The following is a 22,305-nucleotide window of genomic DNA, read 5'->3' on the forward strand; positions in this document are numbered from 1 at the left end:
CCAGCAAAACAGACAAAAATAAAGTTTTGGTCCATTTTATCCCTTACGACAAATTGAAAAATTTTGTTAGTAGTTTGAATCTAAACATTCATTACGAATTTCAAATACGTTTACGTTACATTTACGTGTCTACTACTTTTAACGTCAACAAAACCCATACACAAGTTGCAGTGACTTTCAAACTGTTGAAGACATTTGACATAACAGAATAAAAACATTAGGAAAATGTCTCAACAAATTCGTCGTGAGGTAACAAATTGCAATCGAAATTTCTACAAATTTATAAATTAAGCCATGTTTATTGATTTAAGGTATTGAGCGCTTTTCGAAAACTTCATCGAACAAGACAATTGATATTTGCCGGCGATGACAAGGCTTTGCAGTTGGGCCGAAATGAAATCAATTCACATTTCCGAAAGAATATGCAGGAGACCAATGTGGATGAAATCAAAAAGGTAATGGATTAAACCTGCATATAAACCTTCTCGAAGAATAATAATAGACCTCAATATGACTTCTTATAGATGATAAAACTTGCTCTGGATGTGGATAAGGAATTGCGCACAAATGTCATACAGGCTAAACAAAAGGATGAAGGTGTTTATGGTAGGTCACAACAATTGGAATGGAGCAAGTTGAGTTTAGGGGCTTATATCGGATTCTATTGGAATTGTTAGCAGAGGCTGGACTTGTACCTTCTATCATGAACATATATGGCTATTATGGGAGAATTCCATACATCCCGAGATATGAAAATCTAAAGTTTCAAAAGTATTTATGGTCATAACTTTATTTATGAACCGATGAAGGTAATATTCTGGCAAAGCGTGCAAATTATACTTTCACACTGAGTTCATATGGACTGAAGAAAAATTCGGATGTTTTTTTTTACACTGAAAATTAACTTTCGGTCGGTGTTTTAAGATTCCCCTATAGACAGAGAAAAAAATCTGCTAGGCGTTAAAAATTTATTTTAAATTAACATTATTTTCTAAATAAATGACAAAGTTATGATCACATGCATTCCGAAACTTCAGAGATTCATATCTCTGGATGTATGGAATTCCCCCATGAAAGTTGCACATGTCCGTAATCAGAGAAAAGAAACCTACATGAGAAATGAGACCCTAAACATAACTCAACCCATTGGAGTTCTGTTAAAATAAATTAACTGTTTTTAATGACAATTCCTTCTCCAAACAGAATTGCGCATTACCCCCGAAACAACCCGCCTGGATAACATAGTTTTTAATCCTGATGCTGTGATAGAACCACCACGACGTCGCAAAGGACAACCTGCTACCGGTTGTTGTGGTGGAGCTGCTGCGCCGGCAAGCAAAGATGCAGAATCAAATCAACAAAAGTAAAAAAAAATTCTAGTTTAATTATTTGTTGTCATCTTTATTAAAGTTGTTTTTCTCTTGTACATTATTTTTTGTGTTTTTTTGGTTTACTTTTCTTTGATTTAGATTTTTTCTTCTTTGACTTTTTCGATTTCTTTTTCTTCCTCCTGTCATCCTCGGATGAAGAAGAGGAGCTCTCACTTTCACTAGAGGAAGATGATGAGTCCTCTTCACTTTCAGAAGAGGAGGATTCTTCACTGCTGCTACTATCTCTTCTCGATTTCTTACTTTTCTTCTTGGCATCCTCCTTTTTACGTTTCCTTATATCTTTACTTTCTTCTTGCGGGCTCACATCTCGTCGAGAATTTTTCCTTACCGGCGATTCGTATCGTTTCTTATCCACAGATTTTCCATTTTGTGTTCTATCACTGTTTCTTACCGGCGATTCTCGCCTACTTCTGTCTCTACGTTGATCATCATCATACCTTCGATCAATGTTTCTCGCCGGTGATTCTCGTCTATCTCTGTGTCTACTTTGTCCACCATCATACCTTCTGTCATTATAACGTTCATCCTGCCTTCTCTTGGGAGAATGTCTATCATTGTTCCTTCGAATTGGCGATCTGTCTCTTTCACCCCTCCGACTATCACGTACTGGTGGAGATCTGTGCCTAGACTTTGATCGAGATCTTGATCTCCGATTGTCCCGTCTTGGTGGTGATCTGTGTCTAGATTTTGATCGAGATCTTGACCGCCTTTGTTTTTCCAGTTCCCTGTGGCGCTCCTCTCTAGCTTTACGCCTTTCGGCTGAAGTCATTCTACCACGAGAACGCGACCTAGAACGTGTTCGCCTACGTTCACGTTGTCTATTGTTGTCTCTTCGTGGCGGCGAACGTCTTTCCTTTTGTTTGAATGGCTTGCGATCATCGTGCCCTTTGTCCCGTAAATTATTAAAATCTAATCCTTTAGAATCACCTTCAACTCCTCGACCTTTGCCACGCCATTTAATACGCGATACAGACTGTGAGAAATCCACATGAATACGTCTGTCATCGATGAGAACATTATCCATTTTGAAATAGGCAGCTTCACAGGCTTTCTGATCCTCAAATTCCACAAAGGCATATTGTAGCGAATCTCCTGTCTTCCGATCTCTTATTACTTCACAACTTTTGACTCGTCCAAATCTACTGAAAATGATTTCCAAATCATCATCTGTCGTCACGGGATTCAATTTACAAACGAATAAAACATTTTCAGGTGGAGCCATTTCGGCATCCGGCAAATCTCCCACAATCTCCAATATTGTTGCCCTGGCCTTTGCCTCACGTTCGGCCAACATTTCTTGTATTTCTTCCATTGTCTTGCCATCGGTGTCGTCAATATCCTCATCTGCCGCAATACGCCCATTTTGCATTCTCTCCGCCGACGGTGAAGGTGATCTACTTGGTTCTCTAAATCCTCTCGGATCGGGAAATGGATCTTCCAATATTACCGTATGTGTAATACGTATATCTTGGTATGGTCTAAAATTTTCATCTACAATAGCCTCATTCAACTTTCTCAAAGTCTCATGCCCTTCCACCACTTCGCCAATGACACAATGTTGTCCATCCAATGAGGTTAAATTATCACCCAGCGTGAAAAAGAATTGACTGCCCAGCAGTTGTTTGCCGGCTCCGACCAAGGAGATGAGACCAGCACTAGAATGATGAATCTTTGGCAGAGTTTCACCTTCGAAGAAACGTTTGTGTTGTCCCTCAACAACACCCCATATGGAACTGCCACCATCTCCAGCCCCGGTCGGATCACCGGTCTGTGCTATGAAACCCTGTTCGATGGTATGGAAGAGATTGTAATTGTAGTATTTGAGTTTGCACAGTTTCATAAAGTTCAGGCATGCCACCGGCCGTTCGTCGACAAAGAGGTCGACTGTAATGTCGCCTATTGTGGTCTCGATCACCACAGACATTGTCGAAAATTATATATTTTGTTAATTGATTTAAATTATTTTTTTTTTTCAAAACGTTTGCCGTGGAACAAAATAACAAAACAAAACGTAGCGCAAAATAGGTTTGTTTGACAGATGTCAAGTGTCATGTGGTGCTCAGTGGCATCAAAACAAAAACATGTCGTGTTGCCATATCTTCGTCTACGATAAAATCTGAAAATATCAAAATTGGACTTTCCCTCTAAATTAATGGAGGATGTTCAGATTAGGGGCTCATTTCGGGTATTCTTAATATTTTTTCAGAGATTATCATAAATTCGCAATTTATGACCCGATGAAGGTAGTTTGGGCGTGGTTATAATGGTTAGTTGAAAATTATCTAAATCTGAAGGCTTATAGTACGTTTACATTTAACCGGATTTCGTTAACCCAGAGGGTTTCAATTCTCAATTCCTTTGCATATATGTCAAATAAATCCGCATGAAGTAGGTTAGCTCGGTAAAATGTTCTAATGTAAATGTCGTTTTACGGCCACGAGGACATATTTATTTTAAATAACAAATTTTCTAGTGGATGGAGCGATGATTCCGGGGTTATTCAACCTCTACCTATTCGGTTGACGATATTGTTGTTTCGTTGAGGATATATGTCTACTTGGCATCTTTCTTCCACGTAAGGCATATACAAATATATGCTACGAAATCTTCGGCCACATAGTTCGCACAATATGTCGTCCGCGCAAATCACAGCTGTTTGCGATAGGTTAAAAAGTAGGAACACGGTACTCAAGTCGCTTGCCATGCGTTGACCTCCTTATAATATTATAGGTCGGTCGGTGGTGAGCTATGCGATGCCAGTGTGTTTCGCGTATACTAGTGTTATGCAATGCAGAAATATTCAGACCAGTTGTAACGAGACTTAAGAATTGCAGCAGAATGGCCCCTCATGACACCGGTGGAAAATACATATAGGGAAAAGAAGATCCCTCACTTACTACAGCATAGCAGTATGTCTTCCGTGAAGTACCTGCTTGGGTGCTTCAGAGAGAACAATCCTAAACATAACATAAGTGGATATAAACAATAACATATGTTGAACTTTTTCTGGAAAGAAGTTTTTATTCACCAGAAATCCGATATGCGAAAATAATGTTACGTTCTTGGATTTTACTTAATCCCGTGTAGACGTTGTTTTATTTCCCAGCACAGTTCGTACTAAATAAAACGCCTGTTCTTTCTGATTACGATTATTACAATGAGTTTATTGACACACTTTACTTTGCACTTTACTTTACACGACGGTTTCAATTCGCGATCTGATTCACAACTGACTCACTGCCTTTCCATTTCCCCTATTTATATGAGCCTTGCTTGTAGCTACAGAAGTTTCTAGACGATCTGGTAACACCTAGATCACGAACAATCTACCAATGCAACAAACACGCATACAAACTTACATTGAGTAAACAATAACAACAACACATACAAATTTACATTGAGCAAACAATAACAACACATACAAACTTACATTGAGTAAACAATAACAACAACACATATACAGGTGAGGTGGTAACAAAGAAAGAGGAATTAAGCGATCATCAATGATGACGTTTAACAAGAATTGTACGTCGACAAAAAAAATAGACAATGAAAGAGGAAATGGAAGGATGTAGAAAAATCTATACAGTAGTTGTTGTTGTGAAGTTATTCAAATAAACTGCGTAGTAGAAATTTACGTTACAATTCAAATTCTTAAATTAACGGAATTCATCTAAATTTATATTCGTAACATTGCCCCCCGCTTAAGCCTGTTCGTCCCGAATAGGCACAGTTCCCGTTCCGTAGGGGGCCAGCCGCTCCAAATGTACAACTTTCATCTTCGACCTGGGACTGTCGCTCCTCTGGATGCGATAAACGACGTCATTTATTTTCGTGACAATCTTGTAGGGTCCTTCCCAGTGCGTTTGCAATTTGGGGCATAGTCCTTTTTTTCGTTGTGGGTTGAACAATAGTACCAGTTGTCCTTCTTGGAACCCATCGGTATTTGCCGCTCGATCGTACCTTGCCTTCATGCGGTCGCTAACCATTTTTATTCGATGTCGGACTGCATCGTGGACTTTACTAAAAGAGTTTTGACTGTCTTCATCTTGGTTCACATCGTCGTTTGGGGTAGCACCGAATATCAAATCGCCAGGTAGCTTTAATTCATTTCCGAACAGAACTTTGGCTGGGGTCCGGGATGTGGAATCATGAATGGCCGATCTATAAGCCAGTAAAAACTTGGGAATATGCTCATCCCAGTCTCGTTGGCCACTGTCCACCACTTTCCGTACATGTTCTTCCAGGGTGCGATTGAATCGTTCCACCATGCCATCTGATTGTGGATGTAGGGGCGTCGTTCTGGTTTTCTTGATTCCGTAGGAGTCACACATTTCCTTGAAGATCGCTGATTCAAAATTCCTACCTTGATCGGAATGAACCTCCGATGGAACACCATAGCGACAAATCCAATTTTTGCTGAAAACATCCACAATTGTCCTGGCTTCTTGATTTGGGATAGCATAAACCTCTGGCCATTTACTGAAGTAATCCATGACCACTAAGACATACCGGTTCCCAGAGTCGCTTGTGGGGAGCGGTCCAGCTACATCCATTGCGATTCTTTCAAAAGGGGCTCCTGAATTATACTGCTGCATGTAGCCTCGACTCTTCCGTGCTGGACCTTTAGCTCTTATGCACCTCTCACAATTGGCGATCCAGTCGGCAATGGATTTTTGACAGCCCACCCAGTAGAATCTCTGCTTTACCTTTTCAGCGGTTTTTGCTATGCCAAGATGTCCTCCACTTGGCCCATCGTGAAACTCCGACAAGACATCTCTTATTTTGGAGTCTGGGAGGACGATCAAGTTCCGGTGAGATTTACCGTCCTCACTTTCCCATTTGCGATATAGGCAACCATCTTTTATAAGTAGACTGTCCCGCTGGGCCCAATAGGATTTTAAAAGAGGGCTTTCGGAGGTAATTTCTTTCCGACTAGGTCGCTTGCCCGTTTCTATGGCCGAAATTATTTTGCCCAGAATGGGATCTCTTCGTTGTTCCGTCGACCAATCTTCGCCCGACTCAAACTGCAATCGTCGGACATCAACGATATTCTCTTTGCACTCGGCCTTTGAGCAGTGCCTGTATTCTACCTTGCATGGCCGACGAGACAGGGCATCAGCATTACCGTGTTTTCCGCCTTCTCTGTGCTCGATTCTGTTTAACGGTGACTCATTGGTGGCCTGTTGAGCCATTCTTCTACCATCTTTCGTTGGAGGTGGTGACGATGACCTGGATCGTTTGCGCTTAGCTCTGCATTCGCGCGCAATATGACCTGCTTTATCGCAGTTGTAGCATCTAACCCTGGGCTTAGTCATCCCTACTAACTTTGTTTCTTCTATTACCCGCCTCATGGCGTCCTTGATCAAGTTAACGAGATATTTGTGTTCGCAACCTTCGGTCTCCAGTTGGCGAATCCTGTGGGTCTGGGGCTTAACAATTATTCTTGCCGTCTCTTGGGCAAGGGCAAACGACACAGTTTCGGCAAACGACGCTTTTGGTGACGCATATGTTGCACATTTAATCTCAGGGTCACGTATGCCATTCACAAAGGTTTCGATTTTCATACGGTCCAGCAATGGGTGATTCTCTCCTGGATACGCCATTAGCACCAAACGTTCCACCTCAGCTGCAAAGTCTTGTAACGTCTCGTTTGCCCTCTGTACTTTTCCCCTTAGTTCCATAAGGTAGATGTTTTGTTTATGTTCGCCACCTTACTTACGTTCCAGTGCAGCAATAACATCTTCATAGTTATTCCTAGAAGCGACAGGAATACTCTGTATAACATCAGCAGCACTGCCCTTCAATGCCAGAAGTAATGCAACCGCTTTGTCGCTGTCGTTCCACGAATTTCTAGAAGCCACTGTCTCGAATTGTAACTTGAAAACATTGAATGACGTAGAGCCGTCGAATACAGGAGGTTTGATTTTTAGTGTGTTATCAGGAACTCGCACCGGGCCACCTTTAATTTCCAGTTCCGTCATTTTCTTCTCCAGATTCGTAACCCTGTGGTCGTGGACCAGAAATTTCTCATCCACAGACAGAATCTTCTCGTCAACCGACTGCACTTTCTTATCCAACTCTTTAATTTGGACCTCCACGGTTTCCACTCTCCTTCCAATAACTTCTGTAATGTTCTCGAGTTTCTCGTTCATTATTCTCGAATTTTCATCTAACTTTCTGGAATTTTCTTCGAACATTCGTCTCGTGTTTTCTTCTGACTTTCTGGAATTCTCTTCGAACCTTCTGAAATTTTCCTCAAACATTTTGGCCACCATTTCTCTGAAATCGTCACCCCTGGCAGCTACTGACGAGACTTCCCCACCGTTGGATTCGCCCATTTCCGATAAATCCACTTCATCCTTACTGTCAAACTCATATGTATCGATGTTCATACCACGGCGCTCGAACTCATCCAACAGACGTTTTTGTAGTTCAGCCTTGTTGCCAGTAGAGGACAATTCCAATTTATTAAGTTCCTTCTTCAAGTCTTCCACTCGTAGGTCCTTAAACTTCATCGTAGTATTATCGTAATCTCACTTCCGACACCAATTGTTACGTTCTTGGATTTTACTTAATCCCGTGTAGACGTTGTTTTATTTCCCAGCACAGTTCGTACTAAATAAAACGCCTGTTCTTTCTGATTACGATTATTACAATGAGTTTATTGACACACTTTACTTTACACGACGGTTTCAATTCGCGATCTGATTCACAACTGACTCACTGCCTTTCCATTTCCCCTATTTATATGAGCCTTGCTTGTAGCTACAGAAGTTTCTAGACGATCTGGTAACACCTAGATCACGAACAATCTACCAATGCAACAAACACGCATACAAACTTACATTGAGTAAACAATAACAACAACACATACAAACTTACATTGAGCAAACAATAACAACAACACATACAAACTTACATTGAGTAAACAATAACAACAACACATATACAGGTGATGTGGTAACAAAGAAAGAGGAATTAAGCGATCATCAATGATGACGTTTAACAAGAATTGTACGTCGACAAAAAAAATAGACAATGAAAGAGGAAATGGAAGGATGTAGAAAAATCTATACAGTAGTTGTTGTTTTGAAGTTATTCAAATAAACTGCGTAGTAGAAATTTACGTTACAATTCAAATTCTTAAATTAACGGAATTCATCTAAATTTATATTCGTAACAATAATATCCTCTTCGATGATTAAATTCTGTTAAACCTTAATAATATCGAAAATGGGACGGGGACATAGTGCCGGGACATCAATCATTTTTCGTAATAATCCGTTTTACCCTCCAATGTCCCGGAATGCCAATTTGCTGCCACTACAATGAAAAAATGGCAGATTTGAAATTCCACGAGAATCGAATCATATTATAGCCAATTCGGTTGCAAAATATGCACAAAATATCGTTTATAAGTGGAAGTCATTATATGAGGGCTACCCGGAAACTTGAACCATTATTGATTATGTTTGATAGGGAGATTTTCTACATAATGAAAATTTAAAATATAAATCTGCAGGCAATTTAGTTGAAACACGTGCCCAAACTCCCAAAATACTGAATTTAGGGATATAGCGTGAGCAATATTGATGATTTATAGTAAGAAGATTTCAAAATACCGAACATGGGATGTAACGCTAAAGAGATATAATTTTTAGTAAGAATATTATCTACCCAGAATTAACCGAAAATACCAGATTACAGCTGATTAGGTTTAAAAAGTATCGTATATTGGGGATACCTTTATATGGGGTATAAGGAATGGACCGATATATCCCATTTTTCATACAGTACGCAAATTTAAAAATTTCCCATCGGCCTTCAATAGAATATTAATAGTACGGTAACTCCACATATTTTCAAGAGAACATGCGAGAGACTCTCTCTTCAAAATGAATACTCGTTACCCAGTTTATGAAAGTATTCGCAAAAAAAATAATGTAAACATACACAAAAATCAAAACAAAACACAAAATTAATAAAATCAGGAAAAACAGCGAAAATGATGAGCAATGAAGAAGAAATAAACTCCTACCAAACTACAACTGAAAAAGAAAACAATGAAGTCACCAATAAAGACGGTGACGAAGATTTCAGCATGGATGGTTTTAATTATACGGCGGCGGAAGCTTTCATTCAAGGATTAGCTGGCCTTGTTAATCAAAGTGATGTGGAAAACATAATCAGAGCACAAAAACAAATGTTTGTATAACATAACAACGAAAACCCCAAATATTGTTCCAATAAACAATTAACATTGTCTAATCTTTTATTTGGCAGGTTACAGCGTTTTGAGAAAACCAATGAAATGCTGTTGAATTGCAACGCCCTATCGCAGTCACGTCTGAAACAGGCCTCCGATGATTTCAAGCGACACTGTAAAGTACTGGCTGACATGAAAAAAGATTTAGATTATATTTTTCGAAAGATAAGATCGATTAAGCAGAAACTAAGTCATCAATATCCTCAGGCATATGCTGAAGCCCCACAACCACAGCGTAGCAGTTTGGCTGAAGAAGCTGAGGATGAGACAGAAATGCGTAAAAATAAAGAAAAATCACAGGCCGACAATGCATCGTCCTCCACCTCTGCGAGTAAGCCACAGAAATCAACTACTACAGTGGAATATGTTCAAATGGAAGAGACCATCGATAATGGTAAACCCATTGAAAATGATTTAATTAAACGTGTCTGCTCTATAGAAACAACTAATCCTAATGATTCTTCGGATTGTACCTCAGAAGATACTGGTTGAGGGTTTAGATACATATCTGGTTGAAAGAGATTTTGTTTTAAATATTATTTTATCCAAAGATTTTCATTATATTTCCGGGTTTAGTTTTAGGTTATTTTATATATTTAATTTATTTGGAAATTATTAAGTACCTTAAACTAATTTTATGTTTACTGATAATGGTGAATAAAAATCTCACATTGATGAAACAACAACTTAGGATTTATGTTTTTTTATTTTATAAATCGGAAGAAATATATAGAATATTATTATAATTCACCATAAACTTAAAACATGCATAGAATATGTGTGTATGTGACTAATAGAAAGGTTAATTTTGGAGATATACCCCAGTCTCGGATTCAAAAAATTTAATTTTGCTTTTTAATTTTATTCTAACCTATACTAATTCAAGAATATTCCTATAAAATTTCAAGTGTAAATCTCAAAAACTCTTGGAGTGCTTCTCAAACTCTAAACGCGTTTTCTCCAAACAGCGTTTTTACTAATGGAGGGCACTATAACTCAAAAACTAGCAATCCAAATTTTAACACGTTTTATTCAAACTTGATTTATTTCAAACTTGAATTTTTCAAAAATTTATATTCAATTTTACTATAAATACATACATACTTCGCATACATACTTCACGGTTTGTTTGTACACGGTTTTGATATAACACGGTTTGAAAATTTAATATTTTTATTTTTTTAGACGATTTTATTCCATTTAGCACGATTTGAAATTTTATGTACTTAAATTTTTTTTGTCAAATTAGATTTTTGCGAAGTATGTTCATATCACAAAAAAGTATTTATGAAAGAAAAAAGTCTGAAACCATCGATATTATAGATAGTTTGCGAACACTAGCTTAAAGATTTAAGTGAATTCCCCTTTAGTGCGTATAAACAATTTTTACTGGTCAAAGCAAATGTGAATAGCACTAATTTAGGGGAATTAAAGGGAATTCCAGATCAATGTCTTTTTTACAGGGCTTCTTCTGGAACGAATCTACCGTGTAAAAACAGACTTAGGTGTATATTTGTTTGTTCATTGCCAGCCGGTTGAATATCGCTCAAAATTTCAGATCGGAAAGCAGGGGTCCTCTTTGTCAAAGTGTTATTTTGTATTGTCATTGTAAGAAAATCTGCTTTCCATAAAATGTCAATATTAACCCAAGTTTCGGGTTAGGTCCCTTATAATGCACTATGGGCCAGGAATCAAAATTTTGGCAAAAGGTCGATTTCAGGCAGATCCAATAAAGCATTATATATTTGAAATCTGGTGACTGAATGTTAATCCAGAAAATTTTTATAAAATTGTTGGTTACGGTTAACAAAAATTTCATATTTTTGTGAATATAATTTATATTTGCAAAATTTTCTATAACACTGACTTGCGTCAAAATATTAATATGAAATGGTGGCAAATTAAACAGGAGGGACTGGTTATTATAAATTGAGTAAATTGTAAATATAAAATTGAAGATATAAAAAAATTTGTATATAAAACTCATAAATATAATTTTTTCAAAAAAAAAAAAATAGTTTCAGAACCTAGTGCCAGAGTATATAGTAATGGTTATAGCACCAGAATTTTGCGACCGTTCAAAAACATAAAAGTTGGTATTTTAAGGACGCATTGGAAACCTAATACACTTAATTGTAGACTCAATAAGCTACTCTGCGAAAATTCATCGCTATCGCACAAGCTTTCAGTATTTGGAGCATTTTTTAGATGAAATTGGACCAAACTATATCCAAATCGGAACCGATATCAACAAACCTTAAAACTTCTTAATACGCTAGGCAATGTCGTCTCAATCAATCGGTTTTTGGTGCACCATTTACATAAAATCGGACGAAACTATATATGGGAACTATATCGAAATCTGAAACGATTTTCACCCATTTCAATAATGTTCGTCTTTTGGTCAATTAAATGAACTGGGTCAAATTTTATATCATTTGGATAATAAATGCGACCTGTACTTTGTTTATAAATTAACTCAATTAGCTACGCGGCGCAAAATTTCATCACAATCAGACAAACTTTGGGTATTTGATGCACAATTTAGATGAATAGGATCAAACTATATGTGGGAACTATATCTAAATCCGAACTGATATCAACAAAACAATAAGCTATGCTAAATGTCTTCTCAATCGGACAAATCTTCGCAGCTTGGTGCGCTATTTACATAAAATCGGAAAATATATATGGGAGCAATATCTGAATCTGAACCGATTTCAAGAAAACCATTTTTCTTTATTCTATTATTTTTAATTATTTAATGATAAATTAATTAAATTTTTTTATATAAAATAACAAAATATTTCTTTTTGTACCGTATGGCAACACCATGCCCAGCCAGCTGTGAAACGAAAAATACACAATTTCTTTTTTCTTGACATTCTTGCAGTCAGTTGTCTCTTTGAACGCGTCGGGTGAAAATTCGGAAAATTGTTGTAGTTTTGTTTGCTTTGATTTACGCGGAGCTATTTTTCCAATTTGTCACGAAATTCTTCTTAATGTTAAACAAAATTAATTGAAATTACTTAAATACAAATTAAACAATTGTAGCTGGAGAGAAAACAAACGTTGGCAATTGTTTCTTATCAGTTATTTTTTGTCCGTCTTCAATGCAAAATATAAAATAAACAACGAAACGTGTGTGTACGTGCGTGCGTGTGTGAAAATTCCATCTAGTTGACTTTACGACGACGTCACAGAGGGAGAGGACAAGAGTTTTGTCATCGCGTCGTAGTGGAAAAGGATCAAAGTTTGGAAAATTAACAACAAATAAAAAGGATATCTATAACTGAAACAATTTAAGTGAAATACGATAACGAGAAAGTTTTATTAACTGAGTGGGGGAGAGAGTGACAACATTGAAAGAATAGAGAAAACGACAACAAGTGTTTGTGACGGATGGACTAGGCTGCATGTGAAGAAGAATGTATCAACAAAAGGCATAGTTTTTGTTGCTGCTGTTGTTGTTGGGGTCCAAAAAAGTAAATGCCACCAAAAAATAGTTTCTGTGGAAATTTGGGAATTCAACTAAAATTTAATTGACCCCCATCACCATATACGACTACGTTTTGTGAGATTCTGTGTGTACGTGCGTTTGTGTTTTGATTACAATTTGAGAACAACTACAAAAAAAATAGTTTATTTGGTGTTGCAATTGCTTTAAAAAATAAAACCACAGTTTAATTGAAAATTCTAATTTAACCAAAGACAACAAACCCCCTCATCTAAACTGGCCGCTGTTAGTGACAAAAATCATCAATTCTTCGACAACATGGAAGATGAAGAGGAAGAAGTTACCGATATGAAACTACAAATATTCCACAACACTGTACGAGAGCACATTGTAAGTATCGTAAAAAAAGGCAAATGGTGGAAAAAGGATAACAACGAAAAAAAGGATGGTGAAAAACCAAAGTAAACACAAATATTTATTTTTCTAGAAAGTTGTCCATTGACGGTGTTGATATGACAGGCTTCTAGATATTAAATGAAATATTGCTAGGCTCTGTAGGTTGTAGCATTTTGTGATTTTTATCTAAATGTGGTATCATCTAAAGAAATTTCTGATATCATAGAGTAGAGTGCATTATCTGAACTTATCAATTGTGTAATGTTAATGTAATTGAATGTCACCACCACCACCACGTTCATATTTTCAAAGGAAGGTGTGAAGTGGAGGAATGTAAATGGTTTTCCTAAGTCATTCATCTCCTACCTGTTAAGGATATTATATTTTATAGTGAATTAACATGAACCCACCTTGTGGCATTCATCATTAACTACCTTTGGTCACTTCCCCAAAGCAATGAAAATAAAACCATTTAAAATGTCGGTGACTGGGTCGAACTTTTTATACCAGAAGGTAGATTTTCAATAAAATTAAATCGATCGGGACTTCTATATGGCCCCACTTTATTTGGAAAATGTGACTGGGACCACCAAAATGCCATAAAAGGGGTTTCTATGGACACTGTGCCCATAGGTCGACCGACAGGACGATTTGCCAACAATCGGGAAACCTAAATACTAAATTAAAACCATTTCGTTTAAAAAATGTGCGCCCCAATCAGATCCTAGGCTTTGTCAAAAATTTGGCATGGCTAAATAACCACCTTTTAGGGAAGGGGGATTGTGAACCGACTGTTCTGGGCTGCCTTGACACCTGCAGCTGTACCTGCTACAAGCGCGTCATGTTTACCCCCAAATAAAGATGACGACCTGGCAATTCAAATGGAAAACGAGCTATTCAAGACATATGCAAATCAATATACGACTGACAGGACTGTATTTATGGGAGTGGACGACCTACATAGGACCCTTAGGTGCTATCCGCGATAGTCTAGAGGAACAGAGTAGGGAACTCGTCGACCAGTTGGACAGGCTTGTACCGGAAGAGCAAAGTGGGAATACACTTCCGGAGGAACTGTTACTAAATCTTACCCTGGCTAATAATGAGCTGGACACTACGGTAATTCTGGCCAAGTCTACACAGGAGGTCTGCTGTAGCATCAACGAATGAGGTGTAGACCCTGTTGATCGAACGAATCAAGCATCCGATGCGAAACACTATAAACGTGCCGTATCTTATCTCCGCAAATCCGTTGGTCATGATGCGAATTTGCTTTCGGAGAGGGAGGTTCATCTCATCAAGGTCAAGATGAAAATATCAGTCGAACCTTTGACCTTCGTACCATGACAATAACTTGGTAACTAAATCTATACTACCTTTTATTCATATAATTTATTAGGAAATTAGTCATGTCCGAATCCGAAAATTTCGTAGAGGTTTATGGGTCGGATCTTGTTATATTCGTGGCTAATTGTAACATGGTAATCAAACAAAAATATAAGTTGAACTTTTAACCTCCTTACCATGACAGGAACTTGGTATCTAAAACTAGACTAGGTATCCATGTATAAATCCAGTTAATTAATTTGCCGCAAATCTAATGAATAGTTATTGGATTTCACAGGATTCCCAAACTGTGGTCGCGTCCATTAGCAATCACCCTGAAATCGTAGGGGTTCTCTTTAAACGTTTTTTCTCTGTCGGTAATGGATGAAGATTTAATTCTGATCTACTTTATAAAAAATATACCACGACCTTCTTTGAATCCAGTAAATGTCAATTGTAGGACAAACCTTATGGACATGTGACGTTATTCAACATACACAGACTACTTTTTTGGATTGTATCCTGATTTAGTTCTTTATATTCTCAACAGATTTAGTAATTATCGATAAAAAGGGTTCGTTTTTAATTACAGGATATGTATATATGTGGATTTGTTTTCCTAATGTTTGAAGGATTTAAACCTGTGTAGGATACTAGTACTATCATGGCATAACTTTCATGAAACGGCAAAAACTATTTAAAATAAATCACCAAACATTTCGGATTAACCATATAAGGCCTGCTAAGATAACAAATTGGTTTCTGGTTCCCCTTTTTTTAAAAGCAGTCTGCACCCTCAGTGCCAACCTTGAACATAACTTCCCATCCAATATATTTTAGATAGATTACAGTTAACGGTCTTTTTAGTAAATTTTTTGCGTCAGTAGTTCGCCTTGTCACTTAGATGTGACTGATCATCAGATATTTTATATCCCTGTTTATATCAGATGAATGTATTTTGACGGGGTATCTTTAACATATCACCCTGTCGGAAAGAAAATCCAGTATGTCTTAAATATAATACCGCTACTTGACATCTTTTTTAATATGTGGTGATTAGTTCGACAATGCAAATGTCACTGGTCATAGCATATTTAGTTCAACGGCTTATTTCAGATTCCCAAGGAATTGATCGCTTTGTGCCCATACATAGAAGCAAAATGTAAACCAAGTCAATTTATATCCTCACGTTATACGATTCAATGTATTTTGTTAACATTTGCCATTATTAATTTTCACAAAAAAGATGCAAATTTCAATCTCACGTGCCATTGGCAGTTAAATCTATTTTACTAGACAATGTATCACAGCATGATCCTATCTTGCAAACAAACATCTGTTTATCTACAATGAAGCTATTTGTCTGCTATGAATGATGCCTCTAAATTCATTGGCATTTTGCAGATAATCGCTTCCTTCCGATATAATGCTCTTGCCGAAAAGTCAAAACTACAACCCCTAACATCCTCCCCATCATTTGTATCTGCCCTTAAATATTTTTGCAGTGTTGATGATGATGGTGGTTGTTTCATTTTGATTGAGTTTGTTGTTGTTTCTTTTTTTTTTGTTAATTTGTTCATTACATATTCATTTCTCAAATTTTTGTACATGTTTTTTGGTTTGTGCGCCCTAGTATTTTTGACGCCACCAAAAATGTACATTTAGAAGCTTATTTTGTATTTGTTTGTTGTGTTCAAAACAGCTGTCTGCAAAAAGCCATAGACTTTCATGTTGATGTCCTTGAAAGGGAAAGTGTGGTGGTTTGCCACTACTAAATGTGCGTTATGTGCGAGTGCTGCTATGTTTGTTTGTACATAACTGTACAGAGAGTGAGAGCGAGGGGGGTTTGATATTAAATGTTTGATGGCGAATGATGTTTGAGATATTTCGGTTGAATGGGTTCGTTAGGAATATTTGAATACAATATTTCTAAATGAGTTTTTTGATTTATTATGAAGGAATTTCAATAGATCTTCTATTCAAGGAACCCCTTCAGAATACAAAGGATACTCAATAGGTCCTTTGTAGAAAGATTTTCGGGGCTGTCATCACTTTTTGGTATAGTTACCCTATAATTGATATAGATCCCCGATTTGACTGTAATTTGGTATTATTGGTACTCATTGGGTAGGACATTTTTCTACCACAATTTATCGATCTTGGTCCACTTTTTTAAACAGCCCCTATTTTATAGTACCTCAGAAATTTTGGTATTTTAGGAAGCCTGTGTACGTTTTTTAAAAAAATTGTTTAAAAAATATTGTATCTTGAATTTATATTGGGTAGAAAATCTTTATACCAAACATTTTCAATATTGGACCACATTTTAGGGTTGCCTCCTCTTTAACTGTACCTCCCAAATTACGGTATTTTGCAAAGTTTAGATTTCAACTAAATTGACTTAATTTATTTATTTCTATTTATCAAAAATTTACCCTTACCCTAAACTATTCAATGTCTCAATCGATTGTATGTATTTGGAATGTCCACCTAATAGTTGAGAGTATACAAGAGTATACCTAACTTAACGAAGTTGGTTTCCTAGACCTACTCCTGTTATATAGGAGTAATTTGTTTCGGTTTATCTGGAGCAAATACTGTTCACTGTTCTATATGCGGTATAGCTTGATATTCCCTCTCCAAATAACAGGTGATAATGATGATATTTATCAAGTGAAGAATGAAATATGAACTTCCAAATACTAAAACTAACTAATTAGCATAACAAGTGAAATTTTGCAAATACACACACTCTCAAACAAGTGACGAAATATTTATCATCATTCCATTTCCCCCTATTGTGTTTACACACAAATTTTATACCAAAAAAACTCGAATACTAACCAGCACACGACCGTGAACATGAATATTCAATTTATTCCCATGGTGCGAAGCAAATTTATTATAGGAACATTTTCGATTAGCACATATCGAATGGTAGTGCTGGCTCACGTTTAGCCGTCTGGCATGTAAAAGAAAGCCTGTAGTTGTAAAAGAAAAAGCGAAATGTGTAAATAAAAGAAAATATATACATTTCCACAACTGATTGAGAAAGTGTTTCTTGCTGCTGGTGAAAATTGTAAATAAAAGAAAATATTGCATTGCGTTTAAAGTTCAGCATCATCAGCGTGTGGCTGTTCAGCACAAAAAAAACTGTTTTGATAAAATTTTGTTTATTTGCTTAAGGAAACAATGAAGTTCGATGAAGTAAATCATGTAGTTCTGCCATATGGCATATCGAACAATATATCATTGTTAAGTTATTGACACAAATCATGGATGGCAAAATATCTCCATGAAAGACATTTATTAAGGTAATACAAGTGATAACAAATTTTTACTCATTTCAGAACGCTTGCAATAACTCTAAATTTTAATATGAAATTAACATTTTAGGTGGATCCTGACCTGATGGAGAAATCGATAGACGGACACACATAGTTTGATAGATTCATCTAGTTGAGATACGACGATCGGTATACTAAAAGGTGGCTCTAAGCAAATATTTCGCGGCGTTCACTAACAAACCGCAATAGTTTGCTCTTCATTTGTCCTTAACATAGAAGCTCAAATTCAACTCGGTAACGACCAACCCATTTCTATCCTTTCTTAGACTAAGCAAGAAAGGTGTGTCTTTGTGTCCCTTTAATAGCTTGTTCATATGTTTGCTTTATAATCATAAGTTCGACATGAAAGATACAGAACTGATGAAGCTACGATTAGGAACCGCTTCAATTTGTACTGGGCTCGAATTTATGGGTCCATACCTAACATGTGGCCATCCCATGCCCGAAATGCAACAGCATGTTTTTCCCTTACGTCAGCATTGCAATATGCTTTCGTTACAGTGCTTTAGGGAGAATCATCCTAACCATAATATGGTGAATAAAACCCCCCCACACAGGCGTGTCAGGAAGAAACTGTATTATTTAGAGAGGGAGGTCCAACGTTATAAAAGACAGCCTTTAGATCAAAATGTGTATCGAGCCTGTCTGAATAGTATTCAATCAGTTGTCTTTGGAGCTCACCAATCGCAGCAGAAGAACGTCAACGTTCAGGATTGTGCAATCGTCTTAATTCATATTGGGCCCGGATTGATGACAACGTCCCGAATGTTGCCCATCACACGGTACAGGCGCGCACACCACCTTGATGTTACTCAACTTACTCAAGAAGATCTGTTTATATAAAAAATATTTTAAAAACTTTTTTCAAACAACATGGTACGTCTAAAATTTACTTTCGAAGTTCCAAATGCTTCACATTAAAAACGCTGCCACAGTAAGTACGCTATTGTCTGTCAATTCCTCGCTATAGTAGAAAATGGTTCACTAAGGCTCCGCGAGATTTTTTTTTTTTAAATTTAATCGACACTGTTCGAAAAAAATATATTTTTTTCGAGTAAATATGAGAATGATCGATTCAGTAGAAACCTATAGTTACATTACCGAATTGCATATGCATTGTTACGTCATTGTGTTATTTAGCTGCGTGTCATTTTTTTGTATAAACAAAAAAATAAAGAAAAAATATTTAAAAATTCTTGTTAGTAGAAAATTTTCTGTTTAAACACCTGTCTTAAATTACGAACATGAGTAAATATTTATTTTATAATTTGTTAATTTGTTTATGCATAGTAATTTTCATTTCAACAACAATGCAAAGATTTTTTTCTTCGTTTTTTTTTTTTTTTGTAGTTTCTGCTACAAAAGAAATGTTTGAATGCATTTAGTTTTTTTCGCTGATTAATGGCGGCTGGTATTGAAAGTGGTGTTACGTCAGTTTGTCTATAAGTTGTGTTTCTTCGGCAACAAAATAAAAAAGTATACAAAGAAAAATTGTATTTTAACTGAATGAAACTTGGTAAGAAAATACTGCAAAATGTAAAAATAACGACAACTCATCATTTTTATGATTCGTTAAGCGTAAAAGACTCGTCTCGTCTACAAAAAAAAAAATAATTAATTACCATTAATGGTGTGCTGTTATGATGCAGGTAAAAATACAATAAACGGACATTGACTTCAAACCGGCAGATGATTATGTTTTTATACATACATACATATATATACAAATTTATAATGTGATATTTGTTGGAAGCGAACTTGAATATTTCTTTCTCGTTGGATTTTCCTATACCTATTTATTATAGATAGTGTTTCTAGTGTGTTTACTTTGATTATCAGTTTAAAATCAAATGCCATTTAAAGCTACTTGTTGCTTTTTTATATGATTTGAGTTGAATATTATTAATTCTATTATTTTTGTTTTTATGTCCATTATCTTTAATTTATTTTTAACAAATCTTATCAAAAGTTTTTTTTTTTTATTTTGAAATTATTTTCAATTATGTCTCAATTCCAAACATGTCATATATAAATGAATATACATCAATGTCCATTAATGTAAACCTGTATTATTATCTGTCGTACCTGACCTAACTCAATTTTAACGAAATGAGTGATCGATTTTTTAAATAACACTGTGGTACAGGGTATTATTTCTTTGTGCATATGTTTGTAACAGGCAAAAAGGAAACGAGATAGACACATGGCTCCTTTTGAGAATATGATGTGTTTTAAGTTTCATGAAAATCGGTTCTGATTTTGATATAGCTGCTTTATATATTTTCGTCCGATTTAATGTAAATGGTGTACCCATGTTCTTATTTATCTTTCGATTTGCACGAAATTTGGTGCTAAGTTTCCTGAAAATCGGTTAAAATTTAGATATAGCTCTTATATATTTTCGTCCGATATTATATAAATGGTGCACCAAAGTCCCAAAAATAAAACAAAGTACAACTGTTTGTAGCTAATCATTTTCTTCCGCATGGGTAATATTCTGATAATAGTGAACATCTTTAAAACACTCAGTCTAATTGGGATATTTGAGACAATGAATAATATAAGTGGACCCCCATTCTCGATTTAAATTGTTTATGCTTTTCAAGCAGATGACAAACGGAAGATCACTTGAAGGCATAAAGGATAGGAACGTCCGATTACAAAAGTTCCAACGGCATTAGAAAGGGTACATGTCTGGCTCTAGGATGGATTATTTGCTTCGCTACAAAATTATCAAAATGGCGAACATGTTGACATTTTTGAAAAAACTCCCTATTTTCGACCCCAAATCGAGTTAGAAAATAAGGAAAATAAGAATCTTGGCCGATTGCATTTATCCTAGCGTTACAAGAAATATTTCTAAATACACTATTTCGAGAAAAAAAGCGTTTAAAGTTTAGGAGATACTCTGGCGTCACTTGATGCTGACACAATAAATCGGTCATATTTTCCAGATTTATTGACAGCGTATCACATTAAACTTGTAACGTCGTACATTTAGTTTTTCTTCGTCCAATTAAAATGTTTTCCCAGCGAGCATTTATTTGTAAAATGTTATGGCTATTCGTTCATCTTTCCCCCCCATCCAGGTGATATATATGTTTGTGATGCGTCTTATTACCTCATAGTTTTTTTGATAGCATCGTCAGAAAAGAAAGAACTGACGTCAGCAAGGGGGGATTACTGTTTTGGGATTGAAGTCTCTAAATTATTTTCAGTCTCTATTTTATTTTATTATTTGGAAAATATATAAAAAACATTATTGTTTATAATTTATTAATGCACACATATATGTTCGTATACATTTAATACAGGGTGAGAATGCAGGGTTATACGAAAACATTGTTCTGATATTAAAAGTCAAATAAATGTGTAAATATTTTTTAAAAATATATATAATACAAATATTTTTAGATCAATATATAGTGGTCATCCCTTTTCAAGAGCAACAAACATCAATAAAGGAATTGGTGTACACATTTGAGGTTTTAGTTGTTGTTGTAGCAGTTTTACATGTAGGGGAGACTGGGGCACCTTCGGCATAGGGGCACCTTCGGCAATCGCTTTTTTGATATGAAGCTCTCACCGTACATCACTAGTTTCGATACATAGGTATCGAGTATCGAAATAAATAACTGACACAAAGTTTGAAATTTCTAGCTAATAAGCTTATTTAGATACATAGGTTTTTGTATTTTTATAGATGTTTCTGTAATATTTCAATTCCATTTCCTAAGTATTTCGTATATAAAACGTTTTAAATTTTTAAGACAATATTATTAAAAAGTGGTTAACTACGATGTGTATTATCATAAAAATATTCAAAAATATAATGTTTTTACAAAACTGATCGAAAAAAATGAAAAAAAAAAAAACTATAAAAAGTACATTCGGGGTACATTCGGCATTTTAAACTGGGGCACATTCGGCCATATACAGATTGTGTAATATTATTTCCTTAAAATGTTTTTGAGTTTGTCTTTAAAACTAATTCTTTAATATGGCTCGAAATTGCATATATAAGATCAAACGTGCTTGTATTGACGAAAATGCGATAGAAAACCCCTATTTTTGATCGTGTGTGCGACCTTGAGATGTAAACGTCCGCCGCTAGAAAAT

The 22,305-nt window shown here is 36.0% G+C and overlaps 4 protein-coding genes across 4 annotated transcripts in view; 3 read left to right on the forward strand and 1 right to left on the reverse strand.

Annotated features, from left to right (window-relative positions):
• Positions 1-205: 205 nt before the first annotated feature.
• On the forward strand, positions 206-1,367 carry LOC133325730 (complex III assembly factor LYRM7). Its single transcript, XM_061534452.1, has 4 exons — positions 206-249; positions 312-455; positions 525-606; positions 1,204-1,367. The coding sequence occupies exons 1-4, from the start codon at positions 226-228 to the stop codon at positions 1,365-1,367; spliced, it is 414 nt and encodes a 137-aa protein (XP_061390436.1). The 5' UTR covers positions 206-225.
• Positions 1,368-1,428: 61 nt separating this feature from the next.
• Positions 1,429-3,336, reverse strand: LOC133325731 (peptidyl-prolyl cis-trans isomerase sig-7). The gene has a single exon (XM_061534453.1). The coding sequence runs from the start codon at positions 3,313-3,315 to the stop codon at positions 1,429-1,431; it is 1,887 nt and encodes a 628-aa protein (XP_061390437.1). The 5' UTR covers positions 3,316-3,336.
• Positions 3,337-9,380: 6,044 nt separating this feature from the next.
• On the forward strand, positions 9,381-10,152 carry LOC133325735 (kxDL motif-containing protein CG10681). The gene is made up of 2 exons (XM_061534458.1): positions 9,381-9,599; positions 9,678-10,152. The coding sequence occupies exons 1-2, from the start codon at positions 9,400-9,402 to the stop codon at positions 10,150-10,152; spliced, it is 675 nt and encodes a 224-aa protein (XP_061390442.1). The 5' UTR covers positions 9,381-9,399.
• Positions 10,153-13,366: 3,214 nt separating this feature from the next.
• LOC133325734 (protein Lilipod) overlaps positions 13,367-22,305 on the forward strand; it is a 45,155-nt gene continuing 36,216 nt past the window's right edge. The window contains exon 1 of the mRNA XM_061534457.1: positions 13,367-13,507. Within this exon, the coding sequence (XP_061390441.1) occupies positions 13,436-13,507 (72 nt within the window). The 5' untranslated portion in view covers positions 13,367-13,435. The remainder of the gene's footprint in view (positions 13,508-22,305) is intronic.

The sequence above is a fragment of the Musca vetustissima genome, unplaced genomic scaffold (genome assembly GCF_032173495.1).
Source record: "Musca vetustissima isolate MV318-11 ecotype Yass unplaced genomic scaffold, APGP_CSIRO_Mvet_v1 utg2304, whole genome shotgun sequence".
Taxonomy (NCBI): Eukaryota; Metazoa; Arthropoda; class Insecta; order Diptera; family Muscidae; genus Musca; species Musca vetustissima.

Excerpts from the sequence above, each read along its gene's own strand:
- LOC133325730 (XM_061534452.1), top strand. The coding sequence starts at position 226 with ATGTCTCAACAAATTCGTCGTGAG. Across the intron at positions 250-311 it reads CTCAACAAATTCGTCGTGAG|GTATTGAGCGCTTTTCGAAA; the intron begins GTAACAAATTGC and ends TATTGATTTAAG. Across the intron at positions 607-1,203 it reads AAAGGATGAAGGTGTTTATG|AATTGCGCATTACCCCCGAA; the intron begins GTAGGTCACAAC and ends TTCTCCAAACAG.
- LOC133325731 (XM_061534453.1), bottom strand. The coding sequence starts at position 3,315 with ATGTCTGTGGTGATCGAGACCACAATAGGCGACATTACAGTCGACCTC.
- LOC133325735 (XM_061534458.1), top strand. The coding sequence starts at position 9,400 with ATGATGAGCAATGAAGAAGAAATAAACTCCTACCAAACTACAACTGAA. Across the intron at positions 9,600-9,677 it reads ATCAGAGCACAAAAACAAAT|GTTACAGCGTTTTGAGAAAA; the intron begins GTTTGTATAACA and ends TTTATTTGGCAG.